A 12,725-nucleotide genomic window follows, 5' to 3' on the forward strand; every position below is an offset into this window, starting at 1 on the left:
TCCTACTGCTCAGGGCGTGGAAGCGGTGGAGCAGGCGTCCAAGGGAGGCTGTGGAATCCCTGTCGTCCTAAGCACAGGTTGGACAAACCCGTCAGGGCTGGCCTCGGTTGACTTGGTCCTGTCTCAGCGCAGGGGGCTGCACGTGACGACCTCTCGAGGTCCCTCCCAGCCCGACATGTGAGACGGTATCTGGGGAAGCCCTGGAGGATGGGGAACAATTTCCCCAGGGCCATGGTGGATTCTCCGTCACTTTGAAACCAAGACTGGCTGATTTTCCTAACAGGTTACCTACATCCCAAAGGGAGCCAGACCGGATCCCGTCTGGCCTTGGGATCTAGAAAATCACAGGAGGGAGGAGAGAAGCAGGGCTGAGTCCTTCTCCTTTCCTCCCATGTGTGCTGGGATCTGGGGGGGCCTCTTCCCTCTGAAGAGCTCTGAGCCCCTCCCCGCTGGTCTCTGGGGAAGCCCAGCCCCTCAGGTGTGCCCAGGATCGCAGGCTCTGGCTCTGTGGGGTGCCGGAGGGTTGAGAACCTCCTCGGTGATGAATGGAGCGGTTCACACACCTCAGAGCTCTTCTTTCCGGCTGCGTCTGTCAGCTTGTTTAGCTGAGAACACCCCACTTCACGCCCCTCGGCCCGCTGCCGTCCGGGACTAGTCTGTGCTGGGCTGCGTGGCCCAGGGGAGGACCAGCTCTGCTACAGGTAAGGTTGAGACCATCTGCTCTAAGCCCCACATGCGGACACGGACTGGCCTGAAAACGGCTGCCCCTCCCAGTGCGGGGTGCTCCAAATGTGGGGTCATTTGAGCAAGAGGCTGCGGAGATACCAGTTCTCCTTCACACTGACAGAGCCTCCCCTCTCTTTTTGCACACGCCTGGCTTCCAAAGGGCTGATGGGCAATGGGGCAGGAAGGGGAGAGGAGGTGGAAATGGGGGCAGGATGGAGGGGACAGAGCAGAGAGACACAAGTCACTGTGACCACCACGGAATAAACCGGCCGAGGTCCCGTGACACAGACACAGGCCACGGCTGAGGTGTCTCTGGCTAGCCCTGCGAGAAACCCCTCCACGCTCCAAACGGTCCGTGGCCTGCCTGTTCCCACCCCACCTAGCCTCACTCATCCGCTATCGAGGTATCACCTCCCGCCTCCATCTGCCCTGGTGCCAGCCTCCACTGCCCACTCGTTACGTTTTCACACAAGCCCCTTCGTGCTCCCGGAAACTGCCCCAGGGCTACTCTGCCGACCTCCGTCAAACCTCCCCTTTGCCTGCCAATAACCTGCCAAGGGGTGGGCAGCTGCTGTGCGGAGAGCTCTGGCCAGCGTGCTGACCAGAACTGCCTCGTCGGCTCCTTGTCCGCCCCCGTCTGTCTGTCTGTTTGCAGCTGTTGTCTCTTGTTTCATTAAACTTAGATTGTCAGCTCCCTGGGTCTCATATTTGTACAGCACCTAGCACATGGGGGGCTGGTTGGGCCATAACAAGGGTAACACGAATAAGAAATAAGAATTCATAATCTTTATCCCCATTCCACTATAACGAGGTGCGGGGAGAGGGCGCGCTTAGGAATCACAGGGCAGCTGTGTGGGCTAGAGGAGAGAACAGTGGACTGGGACTCAGCAGACCCGGGCTCTAGCCCCAACTCTGCCACTGGCCTGCTGGGTGACCTTGGGCAAGTCACGTCCCAGCTCTGTGCCTCAGTTTCCCTAGCTGTACAATGGAGACGATGACGGACAGCGCTGTGCACGTGCTCGGGTTAGCATCGCGCGTCTGAGCTGCACACCTGCCGAATGACGGCCACCAACTCCCACCACATTCCTCCCTCGGCTGAAGAACCAGGACGTTCACCGACAAACCTGCTGTTCCGGCCAAGGGCCGGTGCCTGTCGGTGTCTCGGCTGCTCCAGAAACAGCGAGATCACGAAAACTCAAGCTTGTGAAAAGCAGGGACTGCGTGGCCAGGTAACGCCCAGGCAGCCGCGGCTGTGCCCGCCAGGCCAGGCCCCAGATGCCCATCACACCGGGAACAGCACCTGCCTTTGCGCCGGACTGAGCGGGCACTGCTGATACCCGACCCCTCAGCCCACCCCACGGCCAGAACCGCATCCCTGCTACATGCCACAGCCCCTGAGCCCCGGCGCCCGGTGCCACCCGGCACTCAGCTGTCGCCCCCCGTCCTGACCCCCAGCCACGCTCACCTCCCGCCAACCGCCCCTGTGCCCGACCCGGCCCACGCCACACTGCACTGACTCGAGGGCGCTGGCGCTCGGGGCACAATGCACCGTGCCTCTGATCACACACGCAGGGGCTCCCCCCCGAGGGCCACAGCCCCCCAGCTCTGCTCCAGCGCCTCCCTCGGCAGGGCCCACAGACCATTCCCCAGGGCTAGGGGCAGCTATGGGGGCAGAGTGTGGGGGGCGGGGGGCGGGGACTCGGCTCGGCGGTTCCTGGCTCTCAGCAGCCTGGGCTCTGCTGGGGAGGCCGGAGACGTCGCTGGGCACCTGGACTAGCTGATGGTCCGCAGGGGGCACCGCGCCCTGGGCATGGCTAGTTCCCGCAGCTCACAGCAAGATGCTGCTAAAGCCCCACCCTGCGAGGTGGGGACCCTGCCCCCCACATGCTCCCAACACCCCCCCCGCAGCAGACGCCCACTCCCTCAGGGCCTAGAACCGTGGGGCAGCTGGGTCTGGGCGGGGCCCCGGGGCACCAGCACTGACCGTCCGGGCTCAGGAAGGGACGTCCCCTCCGGCGCTGCCACGTCCCTGGCAGGGAGAGGAGAAGGCGTGTCAGCTGCCAGTCCCCCACGGCCAGGACAAGAGCAACCCTGGCACCCAGCCCCCTGGCACCCAGCCCCGCCACCCCCACCCCCCGGCACCCCAACCCAATAACACCGCCCATCACCCACCTCCACCTGCCATCCCCACCCCTGGCAGCCTGCCCCCCTCCCTGTGACCCCACCCCTGACCTCCAGCGGCCCCCCCGCCTCTCACTATGCAGCATTTCCTCCAGTCATTAGTGTGCCTCTCTTCTGCCCCTCGTCCCATTTGTCAGCGCCCTGTTTCGTCTCCTGTGAGTGCACCATGGCCTTTGCTCCTGGCTGCGCCTGGCCCCACATAGGCCTGCGGGATGCCTGGCCCCATGGAAGGGCAGCGTTAGCAGGAGCCCCCCACCCTTCCCCGGGGAGACACTCACGGCTCGGAGAGCTGCCTGAGCACGGGGCAGAAGGGGCTGATCTCCTGGAAGTCTCTGCGGGGAGGAAGAAGAGAGGAGATGTTGGCAGGGCTGGCAGATGGACCCAGCCCCCCAGCACAGCCTCCGCCTGCAGCCCCTAAGCCCAGCGAGGGGCTAGACCATCCCCCGGCCACACAGGGGAGTGGAGGCAGAGACAAAGGGACTTGGCCAGGTTCACACAGCAAACCAGTGGCAGATCTGGGAGAGAACCCAGGAGTCCTGGCTCCTAGCCCCCCACTCTAACCACTAGACCCCACTTCCCTCCCAGAGCTGGGAGAGAACCCAGGAGTCCTGGCTCCTAGCCCCCCACTCTAACCACTAGACCACACTTCCCTCCCAGAGCTGGCAGAGAACCCAGGAGTCCTGGCTCCCCTACTCTGGCTAGCAGACTTGTGGAGGCAGGCGGGGGCTGATCCAGCCCCAGGCACCACTGGCTGGGGGCTCCATGGCGCAGCCTCTGGGCAGAGGTTGACGTCAAGCCCCCGCCCCCTCCCCCCGGGCTGACTTACTCCTTGGTCACAGTGATGCAGGTGACCTGGCCCTGTGCCCGGCAGGTGGCCGTCCGGCAAATGTTCCTGCGGAGAGGAGGGAGGCGGTGAGGGCAGCTGGCGGGGGCAATGCGGGGACGGAACTGGCACCGTTATTGGGAAGGGGGAGCCAGGGGGACTGGGTGTGTCTGGGGCTCTGCACCCCGGGCGTGGGCTGGGCTAGGCGTCCACGTGTGGGCATGGGAATCGGGGGCACCCGGTGAGCCCGTCCGTGCCGGGGGGCGGGAAAGGGGCCGGGTGGGTGCCACCGGGCGTGGGCACGCATGCATGTGGGCTCCGCGTGGCCATGTCAGACTGTGGGCACCCACATGGGACCCCTGCGGTGTGTGCGTGCCAGGGGCCGGCTGGGCAGGGCCGGGGGGCACCTACCGTAGCAGCGAGAGCTCCCCGAAATGCTGGCCGGCTCGCAGCACCCGGATCAGCTCCTCCTGCCCGCCCCTGCTCCTGCTGACTTGAACCTGCGGGCAGAGCGGGGATGGGGCGTCGAACCGGGGCAGGGGCTGGCATCTCTGCAGCAGCCCCCGGCCCCCAGGCTCCCCAACCAACCAACGCCCGTCAGCTACCAGAGCCCGGACTGCCCCGGCTGGCCAGGCACAGGGGCTGCTGAGCGGGCAGAGACGTCGCCACCGGACCTCAAACCAGGGGCTGCTGCCCTGCCGGCAGCCGAGACGGGGGTGGGATCTGGGCCTCCCTCGGGGCATGGGGCGGGCAGGGGGCATGGGCACGGCTCCTCCCACTGGCCACCCCTGAATCCTCCTGCAAGGGGGGGCTCGGCCAGCCCACGGCTGGCTGGGTCGAGGGGCTGGGCCGCCCAGCGCCAGCCAGAGCAGGGCACTAGCGAGCCGCTGGGGACGCGGGCCTGGCTAATCAGCTCAGCCCAACGGGCAACAGAACCCAGGCGTCCTGAGTGCCTGGGGGGCGGCACCCCGTGTGCACTGCTTCCCGGCAAGGCTGCCCTGCCCCACCCCCCACAGGGCAGGGAGCAGGGGTGGGCTGGTGCCAGCAGGGCGGGGCAGGGGTAGTGCCCCAGGCATGGTGGGGAGGGGAAGGGTGTTGCCTCAGGTGGGGAGGGGAGAAGAGGGCTATTGCCCCGGGCAAGGTGAGGGAGGGGAGGAGTATTGCCCCAGGCTGGGCAAGGTGAGGGAGGGGAGGAGTATTGCCCCAGGCTGGGCAGGGTGGGGGAGGGGAGGGGTATTGCCCCGGGCTGGGCAGGGTGGGGGAGGGGAGGGGTATTGCCCCAGACTGGGCAGGGTGGGGGAGGGGAGGGTTATTGCGCCGGGCCGTGCAGGACTCACCTCTCCTGTCAGGATGATGTAGAAGTTTTTCCCCTCGTCCCCTTCGCGGACAATCACCTCGTCAGGAGCAAACGTGCACTGCAGGACAGACACACGGACAGGCCCGTCATCACGAGGCAGACACACGGACAGGTCTGGCCCTGTGGGATGGACGCACGGAGAGGTCCAGCCCCAAAGACAGACACACGGATGGCACTGGCCCCACGGGATAGACACAGATGGGCCTGGCCCCGCAGGACGGACATACGGACAGGCCTGGCACCACAAGGGGGGCAGAGGCCCTGTTGACCCTGGGGGAGGCAGCGAGGGATCCCCCAGCCCCGTGCGCCTGCATGGCATCAGAGCACTGTGCCTGGGGGGTGCTGACAGGGCTATGGGGCAGCCCCACTGCCAGCCCCCAGCTCCTACCTCCTCCATGGAGTCCAGCAGCTTGGAGAGCTGAGCGTCCGCCAGGCCCTGCAGCCACGAGGCCCTGAGGAGGCGAGAGGGGCCATGTCAGCACCCGGGTCCCAGCCCCAGGACCCAGCCCCACCAACGGGTCCCAGCCCCAGGACCCAGCCCCCACCAACGGGACCCAGCCCCAGGACCCAGCCCCACCAACGGGTCCCAGCCCCCCACCAACGGGACCCAGCCCCAGGTCCCAGCCCCCACCAACAGGACCCAGCCCCAGGACCCAGCCCCCCACCAACGGGACCCAGCCCCAGGTCCCAGCCCCCCACCAACGGGTCCCAGCCCCAGGTCCCAGCCCCCACCAACGGGACCCAGCCCAGTGTGGGACCCAGCCCAGGGGACCCAGTGCCACCTGCCAGTGGGACCCAGCCTGGGAAGATGTGGGGCTCAGAGTGGCCAAGTTGCTGACCCCAAGGATGAGGTGACTCGGGGGGGGGGAGGGGGAGGAGGCTGGAGGCACCCACAGCAGGTGGGGGGAAAGGGGCAGCGAGTGGGTCAGGCTTAGTCAGGCCGGGAGGAGTTGTGCTTGGGGAGGACAGGCATATGGAGAGTGGCACAGAGGGGTCAGGATGTGGGGGTTGAGATGGGGAGCGCTGACCCTGGGGAGGCTGGGTGGGGGGGTGCTGACCCCAGTGGAGTAGGGAAGGAAGTATGGAACATAAGAACGGCCACACGGGATCAGACCAATGGCCCATCCAGCCCCGTGTCCCGTCTGCCGACAGCAGCCAGTGCCAGGGGCTTCCGAGGGAGTGAACGGAACAGGCGATCATCGAGTGATCCAGCCCCTCACCCGTTCCCAGCTTCTGGCATGCAGCAATCCCTGCCCATCCTGGCTAATAGCCATTCATGGACCTGTCCCCCATGAACTTAGCTAGTTCTTTCTTGTACCCAGTTATAATCTCAGCCTTCACAACATCCTCTGGCAAGGAGTTCCACAGGTTGTGTGAAGAAGTACTTCCTTTTGTTGGTTTTAAACCTGCTGCCTATTCATTTCAGTTTTTGTGTCATGAGAAGCAGTAAATCACACTGCCTTATTTACCTTCTCCACACCAGTCATGATTTTATAGACCTCTGTCATATCCCCCTTAGTCGTCTCTTTTCCAAGCTGAAAAGTCCCAGTCTTATTAATCTCTCCTCATATTGAAGCTGTTCCAGACCCCTGATCATTTTTGTTTCTGTCCCTTTTCCAATTCCAATATAACTTGTCTAAGATGGGGTGCCCAGATCTGCACGCAGTGTTCAGGATGGGGGTGTACCATGGATGTATAAAGAGGCAATATGACATTTTCTGTCCTATTATCTATCCCTCTCCTAATGATTCCTAACTGTCCACACTGACTCCAAGTTCTCTTTCCGGAGTGGGAACAGCTAATTTAGACCCATCCTTTCGTATCTACAGCTGGGATGATATTTATCAACATTGAATTTCATCTGCCATTTTGTTGCCCAGTCACCCAGTTTTGTGAGGTCCCTTTGTAACTCTTCACAGTCTGCTTTGGATTTAACTATCTTGAGTAGTTTTGTATCCTCTGCAAACTTTGCCACCTCCCTGTTTACCCCTTTTTCCAGATCATTTATGAATTTGTTGAACAGTCCTGGTCTCCCACACTATTCTTATCAGCAAGTTAAAGAAGTATGGGTTGGATGAATGATCTATAAAATGGATCGAGAACTGGTTAGATCATCAGGCTCAAGAGGCAGTGATCAATGGCTCCATGTCTAGCTGGCAGCTGGTCACAAGCGGAGTGCCCCAGGGGTCGGTGCTGGGGCCGGTTTTCTTCAACATCTTCATTAATGATCTGGAGGACGGGGTAGATTGCACCCTCAGCAAGTTTGCGGATGACACTAAGCTGGGGGGAGTGGTAGATCCCCTGGAAGGTAGGGATTGGATACAGAGTGACCTAAACAAACTGGAGGATTGGGCCAAAAGAAATCTAATGAGGTTCAACAAGGACAAGTGCAGAGTCCTGCACTTAGGAAGGAAGAATCCCATGCACAGCTGATGACTGGGGACCGACGAGCTAGGCAGCAGTTCTGCAGAAAAGGACCTGGGGGTAACAGTGGATAAGAAGCTGGATATAAGTCAGCAGTGTGCCCTGGTTGCCAAGAAGGCTAATAGTATATTGGGCTGCATTAGGAGGAGCATTGCCGGCAGATCACGGGAATCATAGAATCATAGAGTTGGAAGGGACCTCAGGAGGTCATCTAGTCCAACTCCCTGCTCAAAGCAGGACTAACCTCAGCTAAATAATCCTAGCGAGGGTTTTGTCAAGCCGCAGCTTAAAACCCTCTGAGGATGGAGATTCTCCCACCTCCCTAGGTAACCCATTCCAGTGCTTCACCACCCTCCTAGTGAAAAATTTTTTCCTAATGTCCAACTTAGACCTCCCCCCCTGTAACTTGAGACCGTTGCTCCTTGTTCTGTCATCTGCCACCACCGAGAACAGCCTAGCCCCATCTTCCCTGGAACCCCCTTTCAGGTAGTTAAAGGCTGCTATCAAATCCCCCCTCATTCTTCTCTTTTGCAGACTAAACAAGCCCAGTTCCCTCAGCCTCTCCTCATAAGTCCTGTGCTCCAGCCCCCTCATCATTTTTGTTGCCCAAAACTGGACACAATACTCCAAATGCGGCCTCACCAATGCCGAATAGAGGGGAATGATCACTTCCCGCGACCTGCTGGCAATGCCCCTCCTAATGCAGCCCAATATGCTATTAGCCTTCTTGACAACCAGGGCACACTGCTGCCTCATATCCAGCTTTTTATCCACTGTTACCCCCAGGTCCTTTTCTGCAGAACTGCTGCCCAGCTCGTCGGTCCCCAGTCATCAGCTGTGCATGGGATTCTTTCTTCCTAAGTGCAGAACTCTGCACTTGTCCTTGTTGAACCTCATTAGATTTCTTTTGGCCCAATCCTCCAGTTTGTCTAGGTCACTCTGTATCCAATCCCTACCTTCCAGGGTATCTACCACTCCCCCCAGCTTAGTGTCATCTGCAAACTTGCTGAGGGTGCAATCTACCCCATCCTCCAGATCATTGATGAAGATGTTGAACAAAACCGGCCCCAGGACCGACCCCTGGGGCACTCTGCTTGTGACCGGCTGCCAGCTAGACATGGAGCCATTGATCACTACTCGTTGAGCCCTATGCTCTAGCCCAGGGGTTCTCAACCGGTGGTACGCGTACCACCAGTGGTATGCGGAAGCCGGCTCGGTGGTACGCGAGGGAAAAACCCGCCGCCGATGTCGCCGCCGAATCCCCCTCTCACCACCGCCTATAAACCCTGCCGCCGCCGAATCTCTTCCCCCAGCCGCCGCTCAAAATGCTATCTGCCGCCGAATAAACCCCCCCCTCTCCCGGGAAACCCATTTGCCGCCGCCGGGAAACCGCGCTGCCGCCGAAAGCCCCATCCTCTCTGCCGCGGAAAAGTGGGAAACGGCGGCAGGGTTTCGGCGGAGGGCATCGTTCCTTTCACGCAACCCCGGTATTTTACAGAGTCTTACTCGGGTCAGGTACAATCAGGTGAAGCGATACTTGACCCGACTGTACCTGACCCGAGTGGTACTCTGTAAAAAAAGGTTGAGAACCGCTGCTCTAGCCAGCTCTCGATCCATTTTATAGTCCATTCATCCAACCCATACTTCTTTAACTTGCTGATAAGAATACTGTGAGAGACAGTATCAAAAGCTTTGCTAAAGTCAAGGAATATCACATCCACCGCTTTCCCCACATCCACAGAGCCAGTCACCTCTTCATAGAAAGCAATCAGGGAAGTGATTGTTCCCCTCTATTCGGCATTGGTGAGGCCGCATTTGGAGTATTGTGTCCAGTTTTGGGCCCCCCACTACAAAAAGGATGTGGAGAAGTTGGAGAGAGTCCAGTGGAGGGCAACAAAAATGATTAGGGGGCTGGAGCACAGGACTTATGAGGAGAGGCTGAGGGAACTGGGCTTGTTTAGTCTGCAGAAGAGAAGAATGAGGGGGGATTTGATAGCAGCCTTTAACTACCTGGAAGGGGGTTGCAGGGAGGATGGGGCTAGGCTGTTCTCGGTGGTGGCAGATGACAGAACAAGGAACAACGGTCTCAAGTTGCAGGGGGAGGTCTAGGTTGGACATTAGGAAAAAGTTTTTCACTAGGCAGGTGGTGAAGCACTGGAATGGGTTACCTAGGGAGGTGGTGGAATCTCCATCCTTAGAGGTTTTTAAGGCCCAGCTGGACAAAGCCCTGACTGGGATGGTTTAGCTGAGGTTCGCCCTGCTCTGAGCAGGGCGTTGGACTAGATACCTGCTGGGGTCCCTGCCAACCCTAATCATCTACAATGTTATGGTCCCGGTACAGACCCCTGGGGGTCCCCACTGCTTACCTTTCTCCATTCTGAAAATTGACCATTTATTCCTACCCTTTGTTTCCTGTCTTTTAACCAGTTACTGATCCAGAAAAGGACCTTCCCTCTTATCCCATGACAGCTTACTGTGCTTAAGAGCCTTTGGTGAGGAACCTTGTCAAACGCTTTCTGACAATCTACATACACTCTATCCACTGGATCACCTTTGTCCATATACTTGTTGACACCCTCCAAGAATTCCAGTAGATTGGTGAGGCATGATTTCCCTTCACAAAAACCATGTTGACTCTTCCCAACAAATCATGTTCATCTCTGTGTCTGATCCTTCTGTTCTTTACTCGAGTTTCAACCCATTTGCCTGGTACTGAAGTTAGGTTTACACTGGCCTGTAATTGCCAGGATTGTGTCTGGAGCCTTTTTTAAAATTTGGCATCACATTAGCTACCCTCCAGTCATCTGGTTCAGAAGCAGATTTAAATTTAACCTGCAAGGTGAGGGGGATGCTGACCCTATGGAGGCTGGGAGGGAGGGTCCAAGGGTCAGGTCCTGGCTCCAGGAGGATGGGGGGCAGGATGGGGAAGAGAGAACCTGGGCTCAAGGCAGCAGTGGAATCTCTGAAGGGCCCAAGGACCATGTCCTGCTGGGTGACCCCAATGTCCCAATCACCCTCCGAGGGGCCTCACCCCAATGGGCAATGCCCCCTTCCACTACACCTGAGTGATCCCCCCTTCCCCTGCCTCCCAAAGGGCCCCACCCAGACGGGAGATCTCCACCCTGCTCCCCCAGTCCCCTGAGGGGCCGCACCCAGACAGGCGATCTACCATTGGCCCCCCCAACAGGGGATCCCCCACTTCCCCACCTCCAGTGGACCCCCGCCCCGACAGGGGGATTCCCCCCAAGGCGCTGCCCCCCACTCACTCTCTGAGGGAGTCCAGGATCTCGGCCCGTCTGCACTTGGCCTGGCTGGTGATGATGGTGCGGTAGGTTTGCCGGTCGATGGCCCAGAGTCGGACCTGGGTGAGTGCTGGGGGGAAGGGTTAGTCTGTGGGGCTGGACTCCACAGGCCCCGGCCCTGCCCCACTAGAGAGGCAGCTGCATCCCATGGGGCAGTGCCCAGAGCCGTGCAAGTGAGAGGGCAGGGCCCTGCTTGTCTGCAGCCCTCCGGGGTGGGTCTGGGGCAGTGCCCAGGGGGTCCAGGACCCAGAGCCAGGAGCTGGGGCCGAGGCAGCGTCTGGAGCCAGGGCAGAAGCAGGGGTGGGAGCAGGGTGTGGAGCTGAGGCAGGGGCGGGGAGCAGGGACAGTCCGGCCAGCCCTCACCTGTGACCGTGGCTGTGCGCTGGCAGTTGTACAGGATCGCCAGCTCCCCGAACACGTCCCCCGGGAGCAGCGTGCGGAGGTGACACCCGCGCTGGGTCACGCTCAGCTCGCCCTCTGCAAGTGAAAGCACAGCCCTGAAACCAGACAGACGGATCCTGCTCCCCCCGGCCAGGACTCGCAGGCGGGGGTGTGCAGACAGGAGCGCTGGCCGGGCCACGGGCAGGGGCACGGGGCGCACGGATTCCCACACTAGCGAGGCCAGGCACTTGCACGTCTTCACATGCACACACTGGGCAGGGCTGGCTCACGCTTATGCACGTGCAGATGCACACACAGGGCAGGGCACAGCAGGGCTGGGCTGGCTCTTGCACACACACGTGGGGCAGGGCAGAGCTGGCTCTCGCACGTGAACACACGGGGCAGGGCTGGCTCTCGCACACACGCACACGCACGCAGGGCAGGGCTGGCCCTCGCACACACACACGCAGGCCGGCTCTCACCAGCGACAATGTACATGGCGTCCCCGTCGGTGCCCTCGGCCAGCACCGTGTGCCCCGGGCCGTGCCAGGCGGGTGAGAAGCTCTGCACCATGGCGTCCGTCTGTCCCTCGCCCAGGCGCCGCAGGAAGTCATTCCGCTCCACGGCCCCTGCAATCAGGCTGCAGTCCCTGGGGGAGGGAAAGGCGAAGGGTGGGGCTGGGACCGGGGGCGGGGGAGGCAGGTCCCCTCCGTTGGTCCCAGCACACGGGAGCCACCGGGCCATGCTCCAGGACACCCCTCAGCCCAGGTGCTCCCGGCAGGGGGCTGGTTTGAGCACCCCGGTGTGTCACGGTGCCCCGGCCCCATGGGGAGTCCTGGGCCCAGCCACGACCCTGTGCACAGAGCGGGAGCCCCGGAGAGCTGCGGGATGGGTAGGGTGTCCCCCGGGGAGGGGCAGGGCCACCCTGAGCTGGCTGCCCCGGCCGAGGGTTTACCTGGGTGACTTGGGGACATGTGGCACCTGCAGGGCCCCCTCACTAGCGAGGGGCTCAGGGACGATGGGTTGGGCCCGGCTCTGCCTCCGTCCGCCCTCAGCGTCAGCCTGGTCTGTGATGCCCCCGCTCGCGCCGCCGTCCGCGCTCTCCGGCTCCCCACCTGTGGCAGTGGGGAGAGAAGCGCATGAGGGCCCCGCGCCTGCCCACTGCCCGCCCTGTCACCCCTGTCACATCCCTCCCACCTGCGTCTGGGGCGAGGAGTCCTGCGGGGCGGGCCCAGCGTGCACCCTGGCCGGGACGCTGGGCCGTGCTAGCCCTGTGACTAACACAGGCTGGCCAGCATGAGCGCAGAGCAGGGAGAAGCCACGCCGTACGTACAGACAGTAGCGCGCACCGAGCACAGATCCTGCCAGAGCCATCTAGCCGAAACGGGCCTGGACCCTCACCCTGCCCACCTACGCTGGGAGCCAGAACTCCTCGCAGCTCCTGCAGTCAGCATGGGGCATAAGCAAATAGGAAACGTGCAACTCAAGCTACGTTCATGCTCTGGCTCAGTACCAGCGAGGGGGCCCTTCG

The 12,725-nt window shown here is 61.3% G+C and overlaps 1 protein-coding gene across 3 annotated transcripts in view; it reads right to left on the minus strand.

Moving 5' to 3' along the window:
* Window positions 1-12,725, minus strand: part of LOC137154725 (cGMP-dependent protein kinase 1-like) — a 50,306-nt gene that overhangs the window by 10,180 nt on the left and 27,401 nt on the right. For all 3 annotated transcript variants that reach the window (XM_067550504.1, XM_067550503.1, XM_067550505.1), the window contains exons 3-12: window positions 12,150-12,309; window positions 11,677-11,843; window positions 11,177-11,290; window positions 10,778-10,883; window positions 5,476-5,539; window positions 5,068-5,145; window positions 4,142-4,230; window positions 3,734-3,799; window positions 3,186-3,239; window positions 2,711-2,755 (exon numbers count right to left, since the gene is read on the minus strand). In XM_067550504.1, coding sequence (XP_067406605.1) covers window positions 2,711-2,755; window positions 3,186-3,239; window positions 3,734-3,799; window positions 4,142-4,230; window positions 5,068-5,145; window positions 5,476-5,539; window positions 10,778-10,883; window positions 11,177-11,290; window positions 11,677-11,843; window positions 12,150-12,309 — 943 coding nt within the window. The remainder of the gene's footprint in view (window positions 1-2,710; window positions 2,756-3,185; window positions 3,240-3,733; window positions 3,800-4,141; window positions 4,231-5,067; window positions 5,146-5,475; window positions 5,540-10,777; window positions 10,884-11,176; window positions 11,291-11,676; window positions 11,844-12,149; window positions 12,310-12,725) is intronic.

This window comes from Emydura macquarii, unplaced genomic scaffold (genome assembly GCF_026122565.2).
Source record: "Emydura macquarii macquarii isolate MOO-44397 ecotype Brisbane River unplaced genomic scaffold, CSIRO-AGI_Emac_v2 contig_1300, whole genome shotgun sequence".
Lineage (NCBI taxonomy): Eukaryota > Metazoa > Chordata > Testudines > Chelidae > Emydura > Emydura macquarii.